Source organism: Pteropus medius, unplaced genomic scaffold (assembly GCF_902729225.1).
Source record: "Pteropus medius unplaced genomic scaffold, Ma_sr-lr_union100, whole genome shotgun sequence".
Lineage (NCBI taxonomy): Eukaryota > Metazoa > Chordata > Mammalia > Chiroptera > Pteropodidae > Pteropus > Pteropus medius.
In genome coordinates, this window is record NW_024344372.1 from 620,053 (window position 1) to 638,232 (window position 18,180).

The window sequence follows — 18,180 nt, forward strand, 5'->3', positions numbered from 1 at the left end:
AGCTGATTCTCTTCTGTCTTATGAATCTCAAGAGTCATTGGGCCCACTGACAACTTGATGTGGGTTTATAATCATAGGAAATGCGCATACCACCACTTCTTCACCAAGAAAACTTTCAATGGCACTTCAAGAGCTAGCACACAAGTCACTACCTCCTTGAAGAAGCTTTCCTGAATATTCAGTATTCCCACAGAATACTGAACAACTGTCTATTATGTTTCACTGTGATTTTTTTTTTGCTTTTGTGTCCATATCCCCTGACTTAAGCTACTTAAGATCAGGCAACATGTCTTAATCATCTCAGTCTACCAGCTCCTAGCACAGCGCCTACCACACAATGAGCATTCAGAAAAAGTTTTCTGAATGAATGAATGAATGAATGAATGAATAAAATGAATGGATAAAAGGAGATATAGGGGTCTTATAGGTATTCTCGTCTAATGGATCTTTCCAACAATGCATATGATAATATTTTATGTGTAAAACATCACAATTCATAGTATCAGACTCAATGTGAACAACTCAAAATGATACACATTTTTTATGTTTGTCCTTGGCCAAATGTTGCACTCGAATATCAAATATCTAAGAAGATCATTTTCTTTGAGATTTATTACAGGTGAATTGTGGATTCAGACCAAACTTTGTGATGTGGGTCCTTTTTACCCATCGGTTTTGCCTGGGATTGGACATTAGATTTTCCCATCTTCCCAAGGATATGAAGGCCATGTTCAGTCAAATAAATAGAGATGCAGAGGGACAGTTTGGGTGTCTCGACATGCAGGTGAGACCACCTGGTGAGGCCCCACCCAAGGTGAGCATCCTGGTCTGCATTTCTAGTGGGTGCCTGGGAGGTCATTTGTGAATGTACCAAAGGAAGCCAGCTTCCCCATTTGGTTTGCATCAAGACCTGGATGAACAGGAGATGCTGACAGGAAGGAGAAAGTCAAAGAGCAGGTTTGTTCCAAAGCCAGGGCCACTTCCTTAACCAGCTTAGGGAGCCATTGCCCTTATAGTCTATATGAACAGTGACCACTAAAACTGTTTGAGATGGCAGCTACTTCTCCCACCACCAACTTATTCAATGAAATTCCAACAGAGTTGTAACAATCTCCTATGGCACATATTTTCAAGCAGTGAGTTATCATGATATCCTTATGTCATAGGAAGCATGGCCCCTGAAATACCAATAACTTCCAAGGCTTTAGCCAGTCCATTTCATCTGATAAAGATACAACCTCCTTTTCTCTACCAATCCATTATTTTGATTTCTTGGAGCCTTAGCTCAACCTCCTTTCATCTTTAAAGCCTTAACAAAATAGATCTTTCTCCTATCATCCTTTCATTCTAAGTCACTTCAGAACCTAGATACTATCCTTGAGGCTGGGCAAAATCTTCATGAAGTTTTTGTCATTATTTGCTAGCCTTTACCTCCCAGAAGTCCATTGGTTTTATCAGGTCCCCCAGAGAGACACATGGACACTGGCACATGCATATGTACACACATATACACAAATACTCCTACACATTGGCTACGAATTGCCTATAGAAGCTGTCACAGACCATCAGCCCCTTCACCCCATTTCACCTAACGTCTCACACTATACAAGAGGAATTGCTATTCCTAGAATCTTAGAAATCTCTACCACCCCATACCCAAGTCAAATATATACTTTACTCCTCCCAATTCACAAGAGATTCCAGAACCCCAGTTGGATTTGGACTAGGTTCTTCTTCTCCCTAGATAAAATTATAGGGCTGACTTCCTTTTAGTGGTTATCTCTGAGGTCATCTCTTTGCATCCTGTGATTCAGAGCCCAAGCTTGGGCACGCAAATGGTTCCCTGCCCTGGTTGCTCAGACACTCCAATCCTAATCGACAAAATGACCATTACCTCATAAGTCACCAAGGAAAAAGACACCACTGAACAGAGGTGTGATTTTTGGGTACCCATCTTCCCTTGGGAACCTGGGTATGAAGATTTCTTTTTCACCTGTCTGCAGCCTTGGGGGAGCCTCCATCCACTGGCCAGTTCTACCTTGACTGCAGACACCTCTCCTGAGTCTAGGATTCTACTCTGTAGAAGTTGCAGGGCTGACCTTCCTCCCCTCTTCACTCAAAACCATCTTCCTATTGATAACAGGCAGAGCAAGCCAAATGTTTTTGCTGCCTGAAGCTTCGTTTTGATCTAGCACAGGGGTCAGAACACTAAGTTTTGCAAGCCAAATCCAGCCCCATGCCTATACTTGTATGGCTCACAGGCTGAGAATGGTTTTTAAATTATAAGAAGAAATCAAAAGAAGAATACTTTGTGACATGTGGAAATATGTGATATTTGAATTTCAGTATTCATAATTAAAATTTTATTGACACTCAGCCATACCCATTTTTTAAGTATTGTCAACAGCTGTTCTCATGCTATAATGGCAGAGTTGAGTACTTTCCACAGACTGTATGGCCCACAAAACAAGAAATAGTTACTTGACAGAAAAAGATTTTCTGCCTAACCTCTAGCTCATAATCGAGTCCACTGCATTGACAAATTCTTCATTCTCTATTTATTTAGTTGGAAAGAAACTTTATACTTACGACACTAAAAGATTTTTTAAAAACCAGTTTTGTACAACTGTACTTAAACAGTTTGTCAACAGTAGTTATTTTTGACATAGGCACAGCCAAACTGAAGAACTTAAAGGGAATTTGGCTTAGAATCATTGTGGACTAAACCTGAAGTCGGTTCTGAGATGAGAGAGCCCACTTTCCTTCTATGGACTGGCTTGGGGTCTTCCCAATGAACACTGACTGGTTCCCATCCATTCCCAATGTGGGAAGTGCGAAGAATGATTCCTCTTATAGGGAGGTGAATAGTATCTCCCCCCACCCCCAATCCATGATTCCCCAGAACCTCAGAATGTGACTTTATGTGGAAAGATGTTTTTTTTTCATATGTAATTAGTTAAGCATTGAGACATGAAATTATTTGGGATATAGAACGGGCCCTAAATTCAATGACTGATGTCCTTATAAGAAGAGGAGAGGATACAGAGGAGAAGGACATGGGAAGGCAAAAGCAGAGACTGGAGTGGTGCTGTGACAAGCCCAGGAACACCTGGGGCCACCAGAAGCTATGAAGGGGCGAGGAAGACTTCTCTCCTAGAACAATTGGAGGGAGCTGAGCCCTGCCACACTGTTTTGGATTTCGAGCCTCCATAACTGTGAGAGAATAAATTTCTGTTGTTTTATGTCATCCAGTTTCTGATACTTTGCTACAGCATCTATAGAAAACTAATCCATCTCCCATTGCCAGAGTCTTGTGGATTTTTCAAAAACCATTCACAGTCATTTAGTTTATTTATTCTCACAGTAATTTTTCTGAGTAGTGGTCTATGGATTATCTGCATTCTGTTGCTGAGGTACAGGAGACTCATCCATTTAGTATCTCCGAACAAAAGCCAAGGATCCTGCCTGCTCCTTGCGAACTATCTTTGCAATTTGATGATCTGTAAGTTTTTTAAATTAATCTACCCGAGTGGGGGAGGGTGGCTCATACATTCAAGAGAAGTCTTACTTCATCTATAGCAATAGTTTCTATGTCCGCTTTTCAGTGACCTCTCATTCACATCTAAGGTAATTTACCTTGACGGTGGTAGTGCTCTGGCCACAGAAATCCAGATTTAGCTATGTTGTCTGGGCATTCTACTAAAGGCATCCTACCAAATAGACGAAAACTCAGAAACTTTATGAACCAAGGAAAGATCCTCTAGCAAGTCACGTCATATGTTACTCATTTAGGAATATTGCAAAAACACTACTTCTCACCATATTTGTAAATGAAAAACACATGACTGTAACCTGTAATACCACAAGAAAAATTGCTCTGTTGGTATGTTTGGCCCCAGACTTTTGAAATATGAACCCAGCAAGGGAATTTCAACCTAAGCTGGATTCAGCTCATTATTTTCTTGCCATGTATGTGCCAGTAGAGAAGCTACTTCTAGAAAATTAACCTATACATGAAAATGGCACTGAAGATCTGAATTCTAGTCCCAGCACAGCCACTTGGCGGTTGTGTGACTTTAAGCAAGTAACCCTTATTCTCTCTGAGACTACGTTTGTACATCTGCAAAAAGGGGATGATAATAATCCTGGACCTAATAAAATCAGGTCAAAATAAGATGGCTGGGGGGAGGGAGAAGCGGGAAGATGCGGTCAAAGAGAACAAAGTTTCAGTTATGCAGGATGAATAAGCTCTGGAGAGCTAATACACGGCAACGTGACTATAATTAACGATACAGTACTGTACACTTGAAATTTGCAAAAAGAGTACATTTTAAGTGTTCTTACCTCACACACACACAAAGTGGTAGCTATACGAGATGCTGGATATGTTGATTAGCTTGATTATGGAGATTATTTCCCAATGTATATGTATATCAAAACACCAAGTTGCACACCTTGAATGTATACAATTGCTATTTGTCAATTATACCTCAATAAAGCTGTGAAAAATGAGATAATGTATGTGAAAGCACTTGTGAACTAGAAAGTATGAAGGTGATAGGTTTTTGTTACCATCACTTATATTATAAACGCTATTTGTTAACCAAAGCATAGTACTTTTTAAAAAGATAGCTAAGTAAAGATTATTTGCTTTCACGTCAATTAAAAAAATAGTAAAGAGACTTACAACAGCCATAAAGGCTTTTATAACACCTCCCTAAAGCCCTTAGCATTCACTATTTGGGTTGAATCAATATGGTTATCTACCTGCCAATTTTTCTTATTCTTTAACACAGAATATGAGCAGTCTGCTTTTTATGACTGGCTCAGAATGTACTAAGCTAATCGATATATCCACTGATATAACAGGATGATTTGAACACACTTAACAAAAGCTTATCACTTTACTGCATACTGAATCTGTCAAAATATTTTCCTAGAAGTAATGTGAAAATAGAAGTTCTCCATCTTTCATTATGTTAGTGGGTGGTAACAAAAGGATTAAGAAGGCTATTTCCTGAGTTCACAGCTTGGTATCTTCCAGTGAAATGCAGCATATAGCTGTTTATCTTTTTATTTTTTAATGACTTGAAATATAATAGCACTCTAGGCTGAACTAGGACCCAATCCCAAAAGAAAATCTAATTCTAATTTTCTCATATTTACCTAGTCTTCAATTTTTCCCAACTGTTCTAAGGAGCGGTAGTGAAAAGGATGCAGGCAGGGCTCAAATTCCTTCACGCTCCTCTAATGCTCTTATTCTAAGAGGAGAATGAGTAAGGCAGGCGATGGCTGAAGTTACTTTACCGACAATGTGGGTTTGGGCTTAACCACAAAGGAAAAGCACACCCTCGGAGACTGACAGCTGGGACAAACCTCAATGATGAGCTAGTCTAAACTCCCACGTGGACCAAGAAGCCTAGAGAGGTAAAGTCTCTCTCAAGTTCACAAAGCAAGTCCAGGCCAGAAGTGGAACACACACCTCAGCAGATTGCATCCAAAATATGCTTTGTAATATATCACACGTTCCCTCACCTGAGATTTACTTTGAGCTATCTCATAAAAAAGGACTACAATTATTAATAAATAGTGATGTTTTAAAATAAATCATTATTGACTTAAATTTGCATAATATGAGACTTGAAGGTTGTTTTTTTTTTCACAGAATAACAATAAATCAATCTTTAGGATTCTTTCCAAAAGTGTTAAAAGTGACAAGAGATTTAAAATCACAGAATACCAAGACAGTTGCACTGACCTCAAATAGCTTAATTCATTTTTTCAAGCTAAATGTTGAAATAGCTGACATTGTTCCAGGATGCTGATGGATAGAATCAGTTATATACAGCCTCGAAAAGAAAATGCGCGCACACACGCACACATACACACACACACACACACACAGAGGCATGAATGCACGCAAAAGAACAGGACTTGAGAAAATGGGAAGGAAGTAAAAACACAGGCATCTGCATAATCTTTACTAAGCCAAAGTTGAGATCTATTCCTGAGTTTGACTAGTTCTAATGAGAAGATACAGGGGAGGGGGTAACGAAGGACAGAGACTCCCAGGGAAGGAGAGCATGGTTTAGAACAGCCATCTCAGAACTTCTTTACAAAGAGACTTGGGAAAGCTTGCTGAGGAAAAGCTGATGCCTATGGACCAAGAAATGAGATGTGCTGAGTTCAAAAATTACTGCTAGAATTCATGAGAGCAATTAGCTTGAGAGCGTTCCTAGGTCACCACCCATGAAGCCATTGAAAAAACAAACCTTCAGGTTCAGCATCACAATCTGGCTGCCACATTGCCTAGGCATTCAGGATACTCAAGAGTCTGGTTTGGAGCCCTATCTCTCTGTGATCCTACGAACCCACAGTTGCAGACAAACCGGGCTATTCTCAGAATATACCTTGCATGTTCTCGTCTTCCTTTTTTGTATATGTCATTCTCTCCACCCATTTGTACACATATAAACTACCCTCCAGACCCCTCTTCACCTACTGTACTTCCACCCAGTACTTAAGGTCAAGTTCAAAATCTCTCTCACTCTTTTTCTGTGAAACCTTCCGAAGTTACTTATATTATTACTAACTATCCTTTTCAGATATTCTATCGGGGCCATTCAGCTTAGGGAAATGCACTGTTGAGATGGTAGGGAGAATGAAGGAGTGTGGTAAGGAAAATGAATTTTAATATGAATGTGGCCAAGGAGTTGGAAGAATTAATAAAAAAAAGCACAAACAAAAAGAGTCCACAAAACTTTCTGGATCCTCCACTTTTATGGAATGAATGTCAAGGTCAAGGTCTCTGTCGGTGCCCTGAAAGTGTAAGGACTTTCAGGGGTGTCTCCGTTCATTCCCAAATGGGTGGGAATTAGGCCAGTTATAACAGACCGGATACTATTTTATTTCCATAAGAATAGACAAGAAAAATAAACCCGTGATGTACATCAAATAAAAAAATGCTTAGCATGGGCTACACAAAACAGCTACATGGCCTTTCATTCTTTGAAGCAGCTGCCTCTATGGTTTCTTTGTGCTCAACTGGGCACAGCCAGCACGTGAATGGTATGTTTCCAGCATTCTCTGCAGTTCTCACACAAGAGACCTGAGTTTTCTCTCTACCTCATAATAAATAAAGCTAATGACACCACAGTGTTCACCACAGAGGATATAAAACAAAACAGGCACAGTCAGAAATGTGAGCAATAACATTTCAGCTGGTTTATAATACTAGCCACTAAAATAAGCTAAAGTTAAATCCCATCATTCATATCAGTTCCATTAAATTTTTCTAAGACACTCTTGGTTTTGAGGCAACTGGGGCCTCAGATAGTCTTAAGTCACAGTCAAGAGCAGCCTATAGAGCAAACTTTACGGTGATGACACTCTATATATGAGTATTGCACTTATGACAGCTTATTGACATAGGATGGAGACCTTTAATACATGTCATCGATCCTTTCATTTGTATGCAATTATTTACTTCCCAAACAATACTAATGACAAATTGCAGCAAAACGAAAAGCTATCTACACCAGAAGATTCTTACCCTGATGAAAAAATAAAACCATCTGTAATGAAATCATGTATAAAGCTACATTTATTAACAAATTCATTTCCTAATAAAATACCATCTGCAAGCAACCCTCAGTTTCCACTTGATATTAATAGGTCTTTTACTGTTTTCAGATGTAGTCCCCAGAAAATTCTTCTAAGCCCAACTGCAGAACACATCAGTTATTTTGTCTAGAATGTGAATAAATTCTTTAACATTAAGTTTTTATTAAACAAACAAATTATTTGTTTAAAAAACACGCTTCGGTTGAAAAACTGACCTTTAGCAATAAAGTTGGTTAGACTTCTAGTATCTTTAGTATTGATATAGAAATTCTAAGAAGCAGGGAAATGTTTCAAGGATAGGAAATAACTCAAATTTCCCCATTATACACACAAGCATAGACGCATAAACAAATACAGGTACACGCACATGCACATTTCATTTTAATAATAGCTTATGATCTCTCAACTCATAAATATAATCCTATCTGCTTATCTGCATATCTTAGAATACTTTCTATTTTCTGGTCATTCAACCCCCACTCCTGTTGAATGCATTTCACTAACACATGTCAGCCTCCTGTCACTAGAGCCAGGGAAAGAGTTGGAAATGCTCAAAGAAATCCTGCAATTGTTCTATGGACAAGTCATTTTAGTAATAACTCAGAGTAATGCTGCTACTTATCAAGATGGCTACTTTGACTAGGGACCCAGAAACCCAATGCCTGGAACTCTTGGCGCCGGGGACTGGGGCTAAATTCTAATGCTAAGTGCTTTTGAAAAGTGCATCAAGATTTAATAGGGTGAATTTTCAGACTTCATCAAAGTTATAGCCACACAAACTCCATTAGGTTCAAAGCTCCATAATGCTCCATCCTGTCTGTAGTATGCTCACATTATAATCCATGCCCTTCTAAGCTCTGTTAGGCTGTCTAACCTCTCACTTCCTTTCCTTCCATTTTTGGTTTTCACATTACCCTCGAAGTCTGTTTATTCGCCCAACTTTAGGGCCCTAACCTTCTCTCTGCCCTCTTTCAAATTCTTCCTTGGGAACTATATTTTAAAATAAGCACTTTCTTCACTGATCTCTTCTCATGACTTTGTTGCATCTCGCCCATGTTTCATATGAAGCTCTACCAGTCTCTTTGTATTGTCTGTCACCAAAGGCTGACGGGCACATAGGCTGTCTTTTGGATCTTTGTCTCCAAAGCTGGTGGCTCAGACTCTTTGGAAACGTACCTCTCACTGGTGTGCCAGATCATCGAGCAAAAATGTGAAGCTGTTTCTGAATCTGGGTCAGCCATGTTGTGAATGTATAAGAGAGAGGGTTACAAAGGAGTAGATCTCACTGGAACTGTGACCTGTCACTCCATTAATGAGGTATAGACACAGGCTGACAGACCTCTTGATGGGCCAGTGCTATTTCCAAATCAGCCCTGAATGATGATGCTGCCATGTAAGGAGGGAAAAACAGCAGACACCAGGGCAAGACAAGGTGGGGGGGGGAATCACATCTCAACCTCCCATTATATGTCCCCTCTTTCAAAGCAGGTTTCTTTGGGAGTTTTATGTATTACAATCCTGTATTAAGTCATCCAATGGAAACTAGGATCAGGATTTCCAAATGACTGTGCAGAAGCAGAGCAGAATAAGACATAGGTAGACAGAGTACAATGAAAGAAATATAATTGAGGATGGATTTTCTAACAATTGTTTACTTTTGTTCATATTATTTGATTAACATGGCTTATGGAATCGAGTGACCATTTTTGAAATTCATTCATTCAACAAACATTTATTGAGTATCTACTAGGTGCTAGGCATTTGCTAGGCACTTGGGATACAGTGAAGAATGAGACATTTTTTGCTCTCAAAGAGCTCACAGTCTAGTAGCAGAGACGGACACAAAAATGAGTAACTACAATACAATAAAAAAAAAAGTGCCAGTCAAGGTGCGTATAAGGCACCAGAAGAAGCAGTTGATAATTAAGCCTGGTGAAATCAGGAAAGCTTTCACAGAGAAAGTGACAATTTGAGTAGACTTGAAAGAGAAACAAGACTTCACCAGGAAGACAAGGGAGGGTAGGGAAAGGCATTGTATGCTGAAGGGACAGTAGGTGCAAAAGGAAGTGTGATAAAGCATGATATGACAGAGAACTACAGGAAATTCAAGGTAGCTTGGATTTCATCTGTGTATGGAGAAGTAGTGAAATATGGGGTATGAAATCAGAGAGTGAAGAGCTTTGTATGTGGGACTAATAAATCTGGAATTTTTCTTGGAAGCAATGAGAAGACATTGAAGAATCCAAAGCAGGGAGTGACATGGTCAGATCTGCCTGTATGAAGGATGGTTCGGAAGACAGGTGATACTAGAGAGAAGGACACCAGATAGGAGGGGCTGGCACAGCAGTCCAGGTGAGAGATGTTTATGGGTGACGTGAAGGCAGTGAGGGTGAAGAGGTGACAGACTGGGGAAATACCTAGGAGGAAGCTTGACAAGACCCGAGGAATGATGATACAAAAAGCAAAACCTCTTCAGAAATGAAACAATATTAAAAACATGCATTTGGAAAATACAAATAACAGCCCCAGTCCTCCCTTCCTTTGTGTTCCCATTGTCCTCTGAGATCTGAGTATCTGCTGAGTATGAATAAAAGAAGAAAAGCCAGAGGGCAGATATGGTCAGACTTCTCTAATTCAGATACCACTAACTTGAAATCTGCAACCACATAGACAGACTGTCTGTGACTCCTATGGAGTAAGAATTTCAACCTACTTTCTTCCTCTGTGTCTTTTCAAGTTTTTAGGATTCCAGTAACGGGAATCCAATCTAAAAGCAGTGGCTTCTTCCAATCAAACGCTTGAAGTGCAGTAGATAGCCGAATATATGGTGGTATCTGAGGGGCACCCAATACATGTCCCCCACCCAGGGGCCATAAGGCCTGAGATCTAATCATTAGAGATTCATTCCTTTAGGAGAGGCTTTGGTCCCTCAGCATTTCTCTTTTTCAAGGCATTGATTCCTAGGATGGGTAGGACATTTAGTCATTATAAACCCAGTGTTTTTTGGTTGCGCACACTGCCTTTGGCTTTGACAGAAGGAATCAAGGTAGAATAAGAGGGCTATGTAGGCACCTATAGAGGAAAGTTATGCAGAAGGGAAGACTGAAGGATATAGAGGATGACAGATCTTGCCAAGGAATAGCCCCGAAAGCACTCAAGAAGCTAAGACACTTAAAGAATTCCTCCCACTTCAGGTTCCAGCAAATCACACTTGTATACTATTGTATCTTAAGGAACTTCTGTGTCTTATGTTTATGATATGCTACTGGCTAGTCAAGGCCTATGGTGACACCCAGTCTTTTCATAGACCTCATATTGCTTATGACCCATTATAATCTCTAACGCCATTAATCTGTACAGAAGACTATAAACGCATTGTCTGAAGCTATTTTCTAACTCCAACCTTTCATTCACTCAATCATTCCAAATCATGGAGATTTAACTGTATTTGCAGAATGTTAACCAATTAAGTCACAAGTGGCTGGAGAGTGAGACTCAGAGACTCTGACCTCGAAGAGTCTCATTTATGGCTCAGGATGGTAAATAAGAGATGCTTGTGAGTAGTTGATTATAGAGGTTAGAGCAGTGAACTAAAAAATAAAAGAAACAAAACAAAACTTTAAATTACTTACTTCACTTGTTTGGAGAATCGTGAACTTTGGCAGTTTAGTCTTTATACTGGCTGCACTGGGTTTTCCATCCAAGAGGGATCCGAATGACAGATTCCCAAAGCTGTTCTCGAATTCAATGGAAGGTTTCAGTGTTGGAGAGATGTCCGGTGCCTGGTCCTGGCCATCCATGGGTCTGACATATGCGGTTGGTTTTTGCTGTCCCATGCTTGTTTTGCAGTAAAGCCCAGCTGGGAAGTTTTGAATTGAAAGGCCACTGCTGGGAGCCAATAAAGACGAAGCAAGTAGGGGAGACCCAGGAGCATGCACCGTAAATTCAGATTCTTCTGGTGAATTGGATTGAAAGATGTCTTTAAATGTATCCCCTCCACTGGACTTGAAATTACTGTCTTCCTTGGCTGATGGGTTTGACCCTTCAACTGCTCCAACTTGAGGCTCTTCAGCAGGGTAGACAAAGAAATCTTCCAGTCTGGCCTGGGGCTGGTCCTGTGTTTTGTTTGGCTGGCTACTGCCCTGGCTGGCTGGTATGATGCTAGCATTATGACTATCTCGTGGCCAGTCGGGTTTCGATTTCCTATTGCCGTGTATTAGTGTCGAATTCAGTATCACGACGGAAGGTGGAGGCATTGGTGCTGAGGGGTGAGTGTTGTTATCCTGGTGAGGCGGGATCATTCGGTTCTTTTGTTCTGGAAAAAAGCTTGGTTCGTTTTTGTTGATGGGAGTCTGGGGCACAGAATTCTTTGGGATTCCCACTAGGTGATTCTGATTAGAATGGTTAATTAACAAATCCTTCATTTCATCATAGTTTCCCAGTGTGTTCTGGACTCGGTTGGCAAGTGCGTCACCTTTGTTTGTCTAAAATAACAAAAAGATGGGGGTGGGAGGAGAGAGAATGAATAGGTTTGCGTTTCCTAACATTAATGCTTCAAACAGATGTTTTAAGTAGACTTAGCATATAGGGTTCTTTAAAATTCGTAGGCTGCTACATAATTTCATACTTTTCTTGTGCTATGTAAGGAAAAAAAAATCAATAACACTATTGAAACAGCCCCTTGGAATAAGCTGTGTGATTAACATTTGTATACTCCCTGGCCTGTCCTTAAACACGCTCATTGGGAGAAAGTTTTAAATTATGTCATTTGTGAATTTTATTAGCAAGATAACTTATTTTAGGTCAGATGAGCTGAACTGTTATATTCTACATCAAGATTAACAATTTATGCTTACTGATCATTGGAATTATAAAGGGATGTCTGACTTCTAGCTGTTCTTGACACGTCAGCCCTTTGCACTGCATTATGTCATTAAAAAGGCTTAGCCCATTGGATAAGGAAGTCAGTTAAAGTGTGCTATCATGACTATTTTCCATTTAGAAAAGGCATGAGATTAAACAACGTCTATTTGAGTTAACTTATGACTAAAGCAAATCTAATTCTTTTTCATCAAAGGACTATAAATTACTGGTGTCTGCCTACATAGTCTGGGGGCAACGGAGTTTACATATTGATGATTCATACTCATTTACTTTGAAATGATGCAACTGTTCATCAACAGTGATTCAAGCTCTCCTGTGTCTTTTCAATGCTTTAGAAAAATTTATTCAAGAATTTAAACTGTTGCTTAAGTCGATCAAACATGGTCAGATTTTCAAAGTGATGCTGGCAACTAGATCATTCCAGTGACAACCAACATATCAGCTATGCCATCCTTTGTAGAATATTCTCATCTTATTAACATGCCTGTGATTGTTTTTAAAAATTAAATTCCTGCATGTTTTTCTGTAATATAGAAAGCACAGCTTTTAAAACTAAAAAATGGTGGAGAGCTATATACTTGGAAAAGACTCTGATGAAAACTCAGCTTTTCAACTTCAAAAATTACTTTTTATAATTCTCTTTACCTGCTAAAGATGTCATGAAAACAAGCCATTGACTTCAGAATGGCAAAGGACTTCCTTGTGCATAGCACTATCCTGGCTTAAGATTTTATAATGAAATAAGGCTACTGGCATCCATGGAGCCATGTGGCAGCAAGGCCACTAGACAGGGAATACAGCACCCTATGTATCCTTTACGTCCCAGGAGCCGTAGGCATGCTCTCCATGCACAGGGGAGGAGGTAACAGCCTTCCTGTTGGCATAACCTCCACTAAAGATACATGTTTAACATCTAAGATTTCTCACATGCCCTTAACACAGCCCAGTCTCCTGGCATACACAGAGTGTACCTATCCAAGTCTGGTATCTCAGTCTAAACCTACATTGTATGGCTGTGTGCTGTTCTCTGTATGTGAAGATGGGAGAGTGTGCAAATGAATGAAGAGTGAAGTGCCAAAAATGGATGAAATTGCCCAGGGAAAGAAAATGTAGAATGAGAAGATCGGGCTCAGGAGAGAACCCTGGCGAACATTAAACTTTAAGAGACTAGGAGAAGAAGAGGATACCCAAGAAGGAACAACCAGAGAAGGATTCAAACTGGAGACCTTGGCATGACCCCCATATACTTTATACAGTATTCAGTTTGTATCATGTGTTAAATCATTGCAGACATTTCCAAAGATGAGGGCATTCAGGGGTATATGACTTGAAAGATTTTTTTTTAAGTATGCCAAATATATGCAAAGGGTGGTCTGTGGGGGATGGGCAACTTTAGTAATCAAATAAATACATGTCAATTTAGTTTTATTATCCTCAAGAACATCCTATATCACATTACAAGCAACTTTGGTGCTGAAGTAGTGATTAAACAATTAACATTCTATATAATCCTCAGCTGAATAATCGCTCCATTTTCAGAAGTATATTTGAAAGGCACATTTAATAAAGATGGGTAGCAATCACTTTTATTCCCAAAAGGCCCTAGGTTTGTCAGTTTTAATGGCAGAAATTACTTTTGAGCTAAGGCAAGAATAAACTCTTTGTATATAGCATCCCCTCTTCAGCAGAGTTGAACAATGAACCATTTGGGCAGCAGCCAAAACCAGTCTCTCTATTCAGTCCCTAAATTCAGAACAAAGAGATTTCATTGAGCTGAAAGCCCAGTGAGAATTCGATGCAAGGGGTTATTCTGGCCCTTCAAACAATTTACCTCTAGGGTCAGATGATTGCCTAATGAACACGAATATTTGGCTACCTTCAAGGATCTGACCCAACGAGGGGAAACAACACCATTTCATTTTCTATTTTAAATGCCTTCATTTTACATTGTCTCATTCAATAAGTTAGGATATGCTTCTTCCCATCAGACAGAGAATTCTATAACCTATGAGTTTTTCCTTTGGGCTTTAGCTATCAGGAAAGTCAAAGTTCAATTTATTGAACTTTCTTTGGAAGTGTACTTGACTTTCATCAAAAGTTCATTGAACTGTCATTGAAACAGAGTTCTACAGAATCGGAACCTTATCCCACAATGTCACAGAGACTAACACAATACCTCAAAGTAGTAACACACTCTGTCTAAGCCAATCTCATCAGGACTCAAGAACATCTAGGCCCATTTGCTTGCAAGCAAGCTAACCACATCCCTGTTCCTATTCAGCAGTAAATGGAAGGGGCATGCTCATCATTACTTCGATGGAGAGAGTCTTCATTTATGTCTACTGTTATAATGATCTGGGTTTATGATACATGCTTAGATTATTTTTCCATCTCTAGGTTTTTAAATATGCTAGAAATTAGAAGTTCTAAATGGGCAAATGTCTAAAACTGTGTCTACATGAGTAAATTTAGAGGAAAATTGAAACTTGTCTAAATAAGTCTAGAAAATCAACCTTCTGCTATATAGAATATAGTACAGTTATGATTTCTTTTCTTGAATGGAACTATGAGCTCTGAAAGGTCAGAGACCACTTTATTTATTCATCTTTCTATCTTCAAGTCTTACCACCATGTATGGTGCATATTAGGTACTCAATAAATTGTTGCTGAATTGAACAGAATCAAATTATAATTCATATCCTGCCTATATAGAAATAAAAGATTTGCAATGGCTGTTTGTAAAAGGTACACACATAGGAGAGCAGAAGTCAAGCAAAGTTGGTTACTATGACTGAACATTAAGTTGAACTTTGAGCTTCTTGGTAGATAAGGCAACAAGGGAAAGCTCACAGCTTACAGAATGCTCTTTGTCTGATGGAAGGAAGCATAGCCTAATTCATTAAATGAGACAAATGATTACTGGACACTAAAATGTGAAAAAGGAATTCCTCCCATTGATTCCATTACAAGGAACTTTGAACAATAAAACAATTTCCCAGCACCAATTTTACAGACAATGCAAAGATGTTCTTCATGTGGCTTTTCCTTAGGATGACTAAAAAGCAAGAGCATTGCACTAAAGTGTAATCAGAGAAGCCATGTATGCATGTGACATTAGAGGGCTCGGCTAATAGCTCCAAGTGTGGGGCTTTCCTGTGCACTAATGTCGTAGGAATGGAGCTGGGATAATCTGGACAAATGGAGGGATGTCAACTTCTTTAGACTAGTTTCCTCACAGAGGAACTGTCTCAGAGGGACTTCTTATTGGAATTGCATAGACAGTTCAAGGTTGAGTTCATGGGCGATGTTTTCTGTGATGCTCATTGAAGTGAGATCCATATGCTTTGCATAACAGATTTGCTGTGCTACAAATAAGAATTACCATCATCATTCTTAAGACATGTACTGGTACATTCAAAATACCCATAAGGCAAGGTTAGGCATGGAGGACACACAGACACATGGCCTTAAGAAGTCCATCATTTGACAATGTCCAATAATTAATGGTACAGTCAGAATTGCCAGAATCAAGTCTCTGTCTTCCCACCATTGGAGGTGGGGAAGCGTCAACCAGTTTTTAAATTTCCCAAGGTATAGATATGAGATCCACTGGATAGAAAACCTAACGAGGCCTGAAATACATTTATGTCCAGCTAACCAATGTACTCTCATACACTATAGCAACTCTTGATTCGCACTAAAGGTTCTTTTTCACCCTCCAGAGTCTAAGTAATCCTATTGAGGAGCAAAGTATTCTGGGCGGTCTTGATTGAACATTATAAAAATGGCAAAAATGAAATCTAGCCATTTCAATCAATTATAGGCTTCTTTCAATTTGGCCAATTCTTTACTTTCCTTCTAGATAATTGGTTGATTCCTTAAAGGTAACCTCTCCAGCCATTATTTTCTAAGTAATCACAATTGCTCCATCATCAAGGAAAAGCATTTTGCAAGTATTTTCAGGCATAAATTGCATGTCTGGTTTGTGGCTCACGACTAACAGCGCTCATTCATTTAAGCTTTTTGCCTCTCATTACTTCAGGAAATGCAAAGTTGCCTCAGTTTGCTTCTAATGCTATCTACAAATCAGTAGTATAATTTCATTGCAAGACTAATGTGCTAGAAGGCTATTGTACCATAGTACTTCTTTCTAATAAGGGTGGCAAAATAACTTACGTTTTGAGGTTCATTTTTTCCTTTTATTTCATTATAGCTAATGTATATGATTTAGTAAGTCTTTTTTTTTCTAATTCTAATATTTTTAGTTAATCTCTCTAAGCTGTAGGTTGCTCTTTATTTCTTTAATTATAATAACAATAATACCTTGAATTTGTACAGCACTTTACAGATTTCAAGGCAAGAGTTCCCGAATTGTTTGATTTGATCTGGCTTCTACCCGCCCTGACCTAAATGGCCTTGGGAAGGCCACTTGACCCTCTGTGTCTCAGTTTCCTCATTCTTGCTGAGCTGTGAAAAACTATAAGTTTGTTCTTATTGTTATCAGTCATTATTTCTACCGTTGGGTATTATTATTTACTTCAGAGAGGAGGAAACTATAGGTCAGAGAAATGTAGTTTCTTCCCCAAAGTCACATGGGAGGTAAGCTTATCAGGATCTTTTGACTTCTTGTTGGAAGCTATAAACAGCTTCCTGTTATGGATACAGGATCACACAGAACTGGGTCCACATTCATCACTTACATGGATAAGAAGCTTCAGAGAAGCCAGTACTTCTCTCAAATTCCTCATGGGAAACATGGGGGAGATGCCTACTTCAGTCGTTGTAAGGACCGAACTAGCACATATATAAAGCTCCATCACAGCACCTGACACACAGCAGGCGCCTGATACATCCCAGTTCCTCATCTTTCCCAATCTTTCTACACTAACCCAGACACGCCACAGTTTTCAAGCGCCTTTAAAGACATCCTTTTCAACAGCATAGCACAAACTCAGATTTGAAAGGTGTATGCGACAAAGCATCCACACGGAGAAGTGACCCACCAACCAACTCTAGGAGTGGTTACCACTCCTTCCATTCTAGGAGTGGTAGAGGCGAAGCAAGTAAAGGAAAGACATGGAACACACAAGATCATCATTTCTTCTTTCTGCCAAGAAAAGGCAGTGGGTCCTGGGGATTGGTGTTCATTGGCTAGTTTATTACCACTGACACTGTTGGACAAGTGATCAAGCCATGTTTTAGGCTTTAGGGTGGCAAGAAGTTTCCTGCAAGTCTTGATCCACCACCGGGAATTTCGATTTTTAATTTAATACGCATCCCCAGCACAACCCTAAGGAAGAGCTGTGGTGTGCCTTCATCTCTCTCAGTAGATCATTGGCCAGCTCTAGAACTGCATTGCCGAGGGCATGTCAAGCTACTCCAAACGTGTCCACACCAGTCCAAATGCAGGGAGCTTTTGGAGGTGCAAATCAATTATAGTATCATAATAGGGGGGAAAGGAGAGGCGTACTCTCCAAGGATCACCCAAGGAACCCTGAACATGGACGTAGCACAAAATGGCAGCTGATCATCAAAGCAATGGTAAAACAAAGAGAATTACTAGGTCATCAACTGTTCACATCATTCCTTTCCTTCATAGTCTTAACTCAAGGACAAAGGTTCTTCCTTACCAGGAAGCATAAATGCAGCAGGCTACTAGTTATATAACAGGCC

At 39.6% G+C, this 18,180-nt stretch overlaps 1 protein-coding gene across 6 annotated transcripts in view; it reads right to left on the bottom strand.

Annotated features, from left to right (window-relative positions):
* The window catches only part of AFF2 (ALF transcription elongation factor 2), a 451,889-nt gene that overhangs the window by 285,560 nt on the left and 148,149 nt on the right, over positions 1-18,180 (bottom strand). For all 6 annotated transcript variants that reach the window (XM_039870568.1, XM_039870566.1, XM_039870567.1 and 3 more), the window contains exon 3: positions 11,256-12,107. In XM_039870568.1, the coding sequence (XP_039726502.1) occupies positions 11,256-12,107 (852 nt within the window). The remainder of the gene's footprint in view (positions 1-11,255; positions 12,108-18,180) is intronic.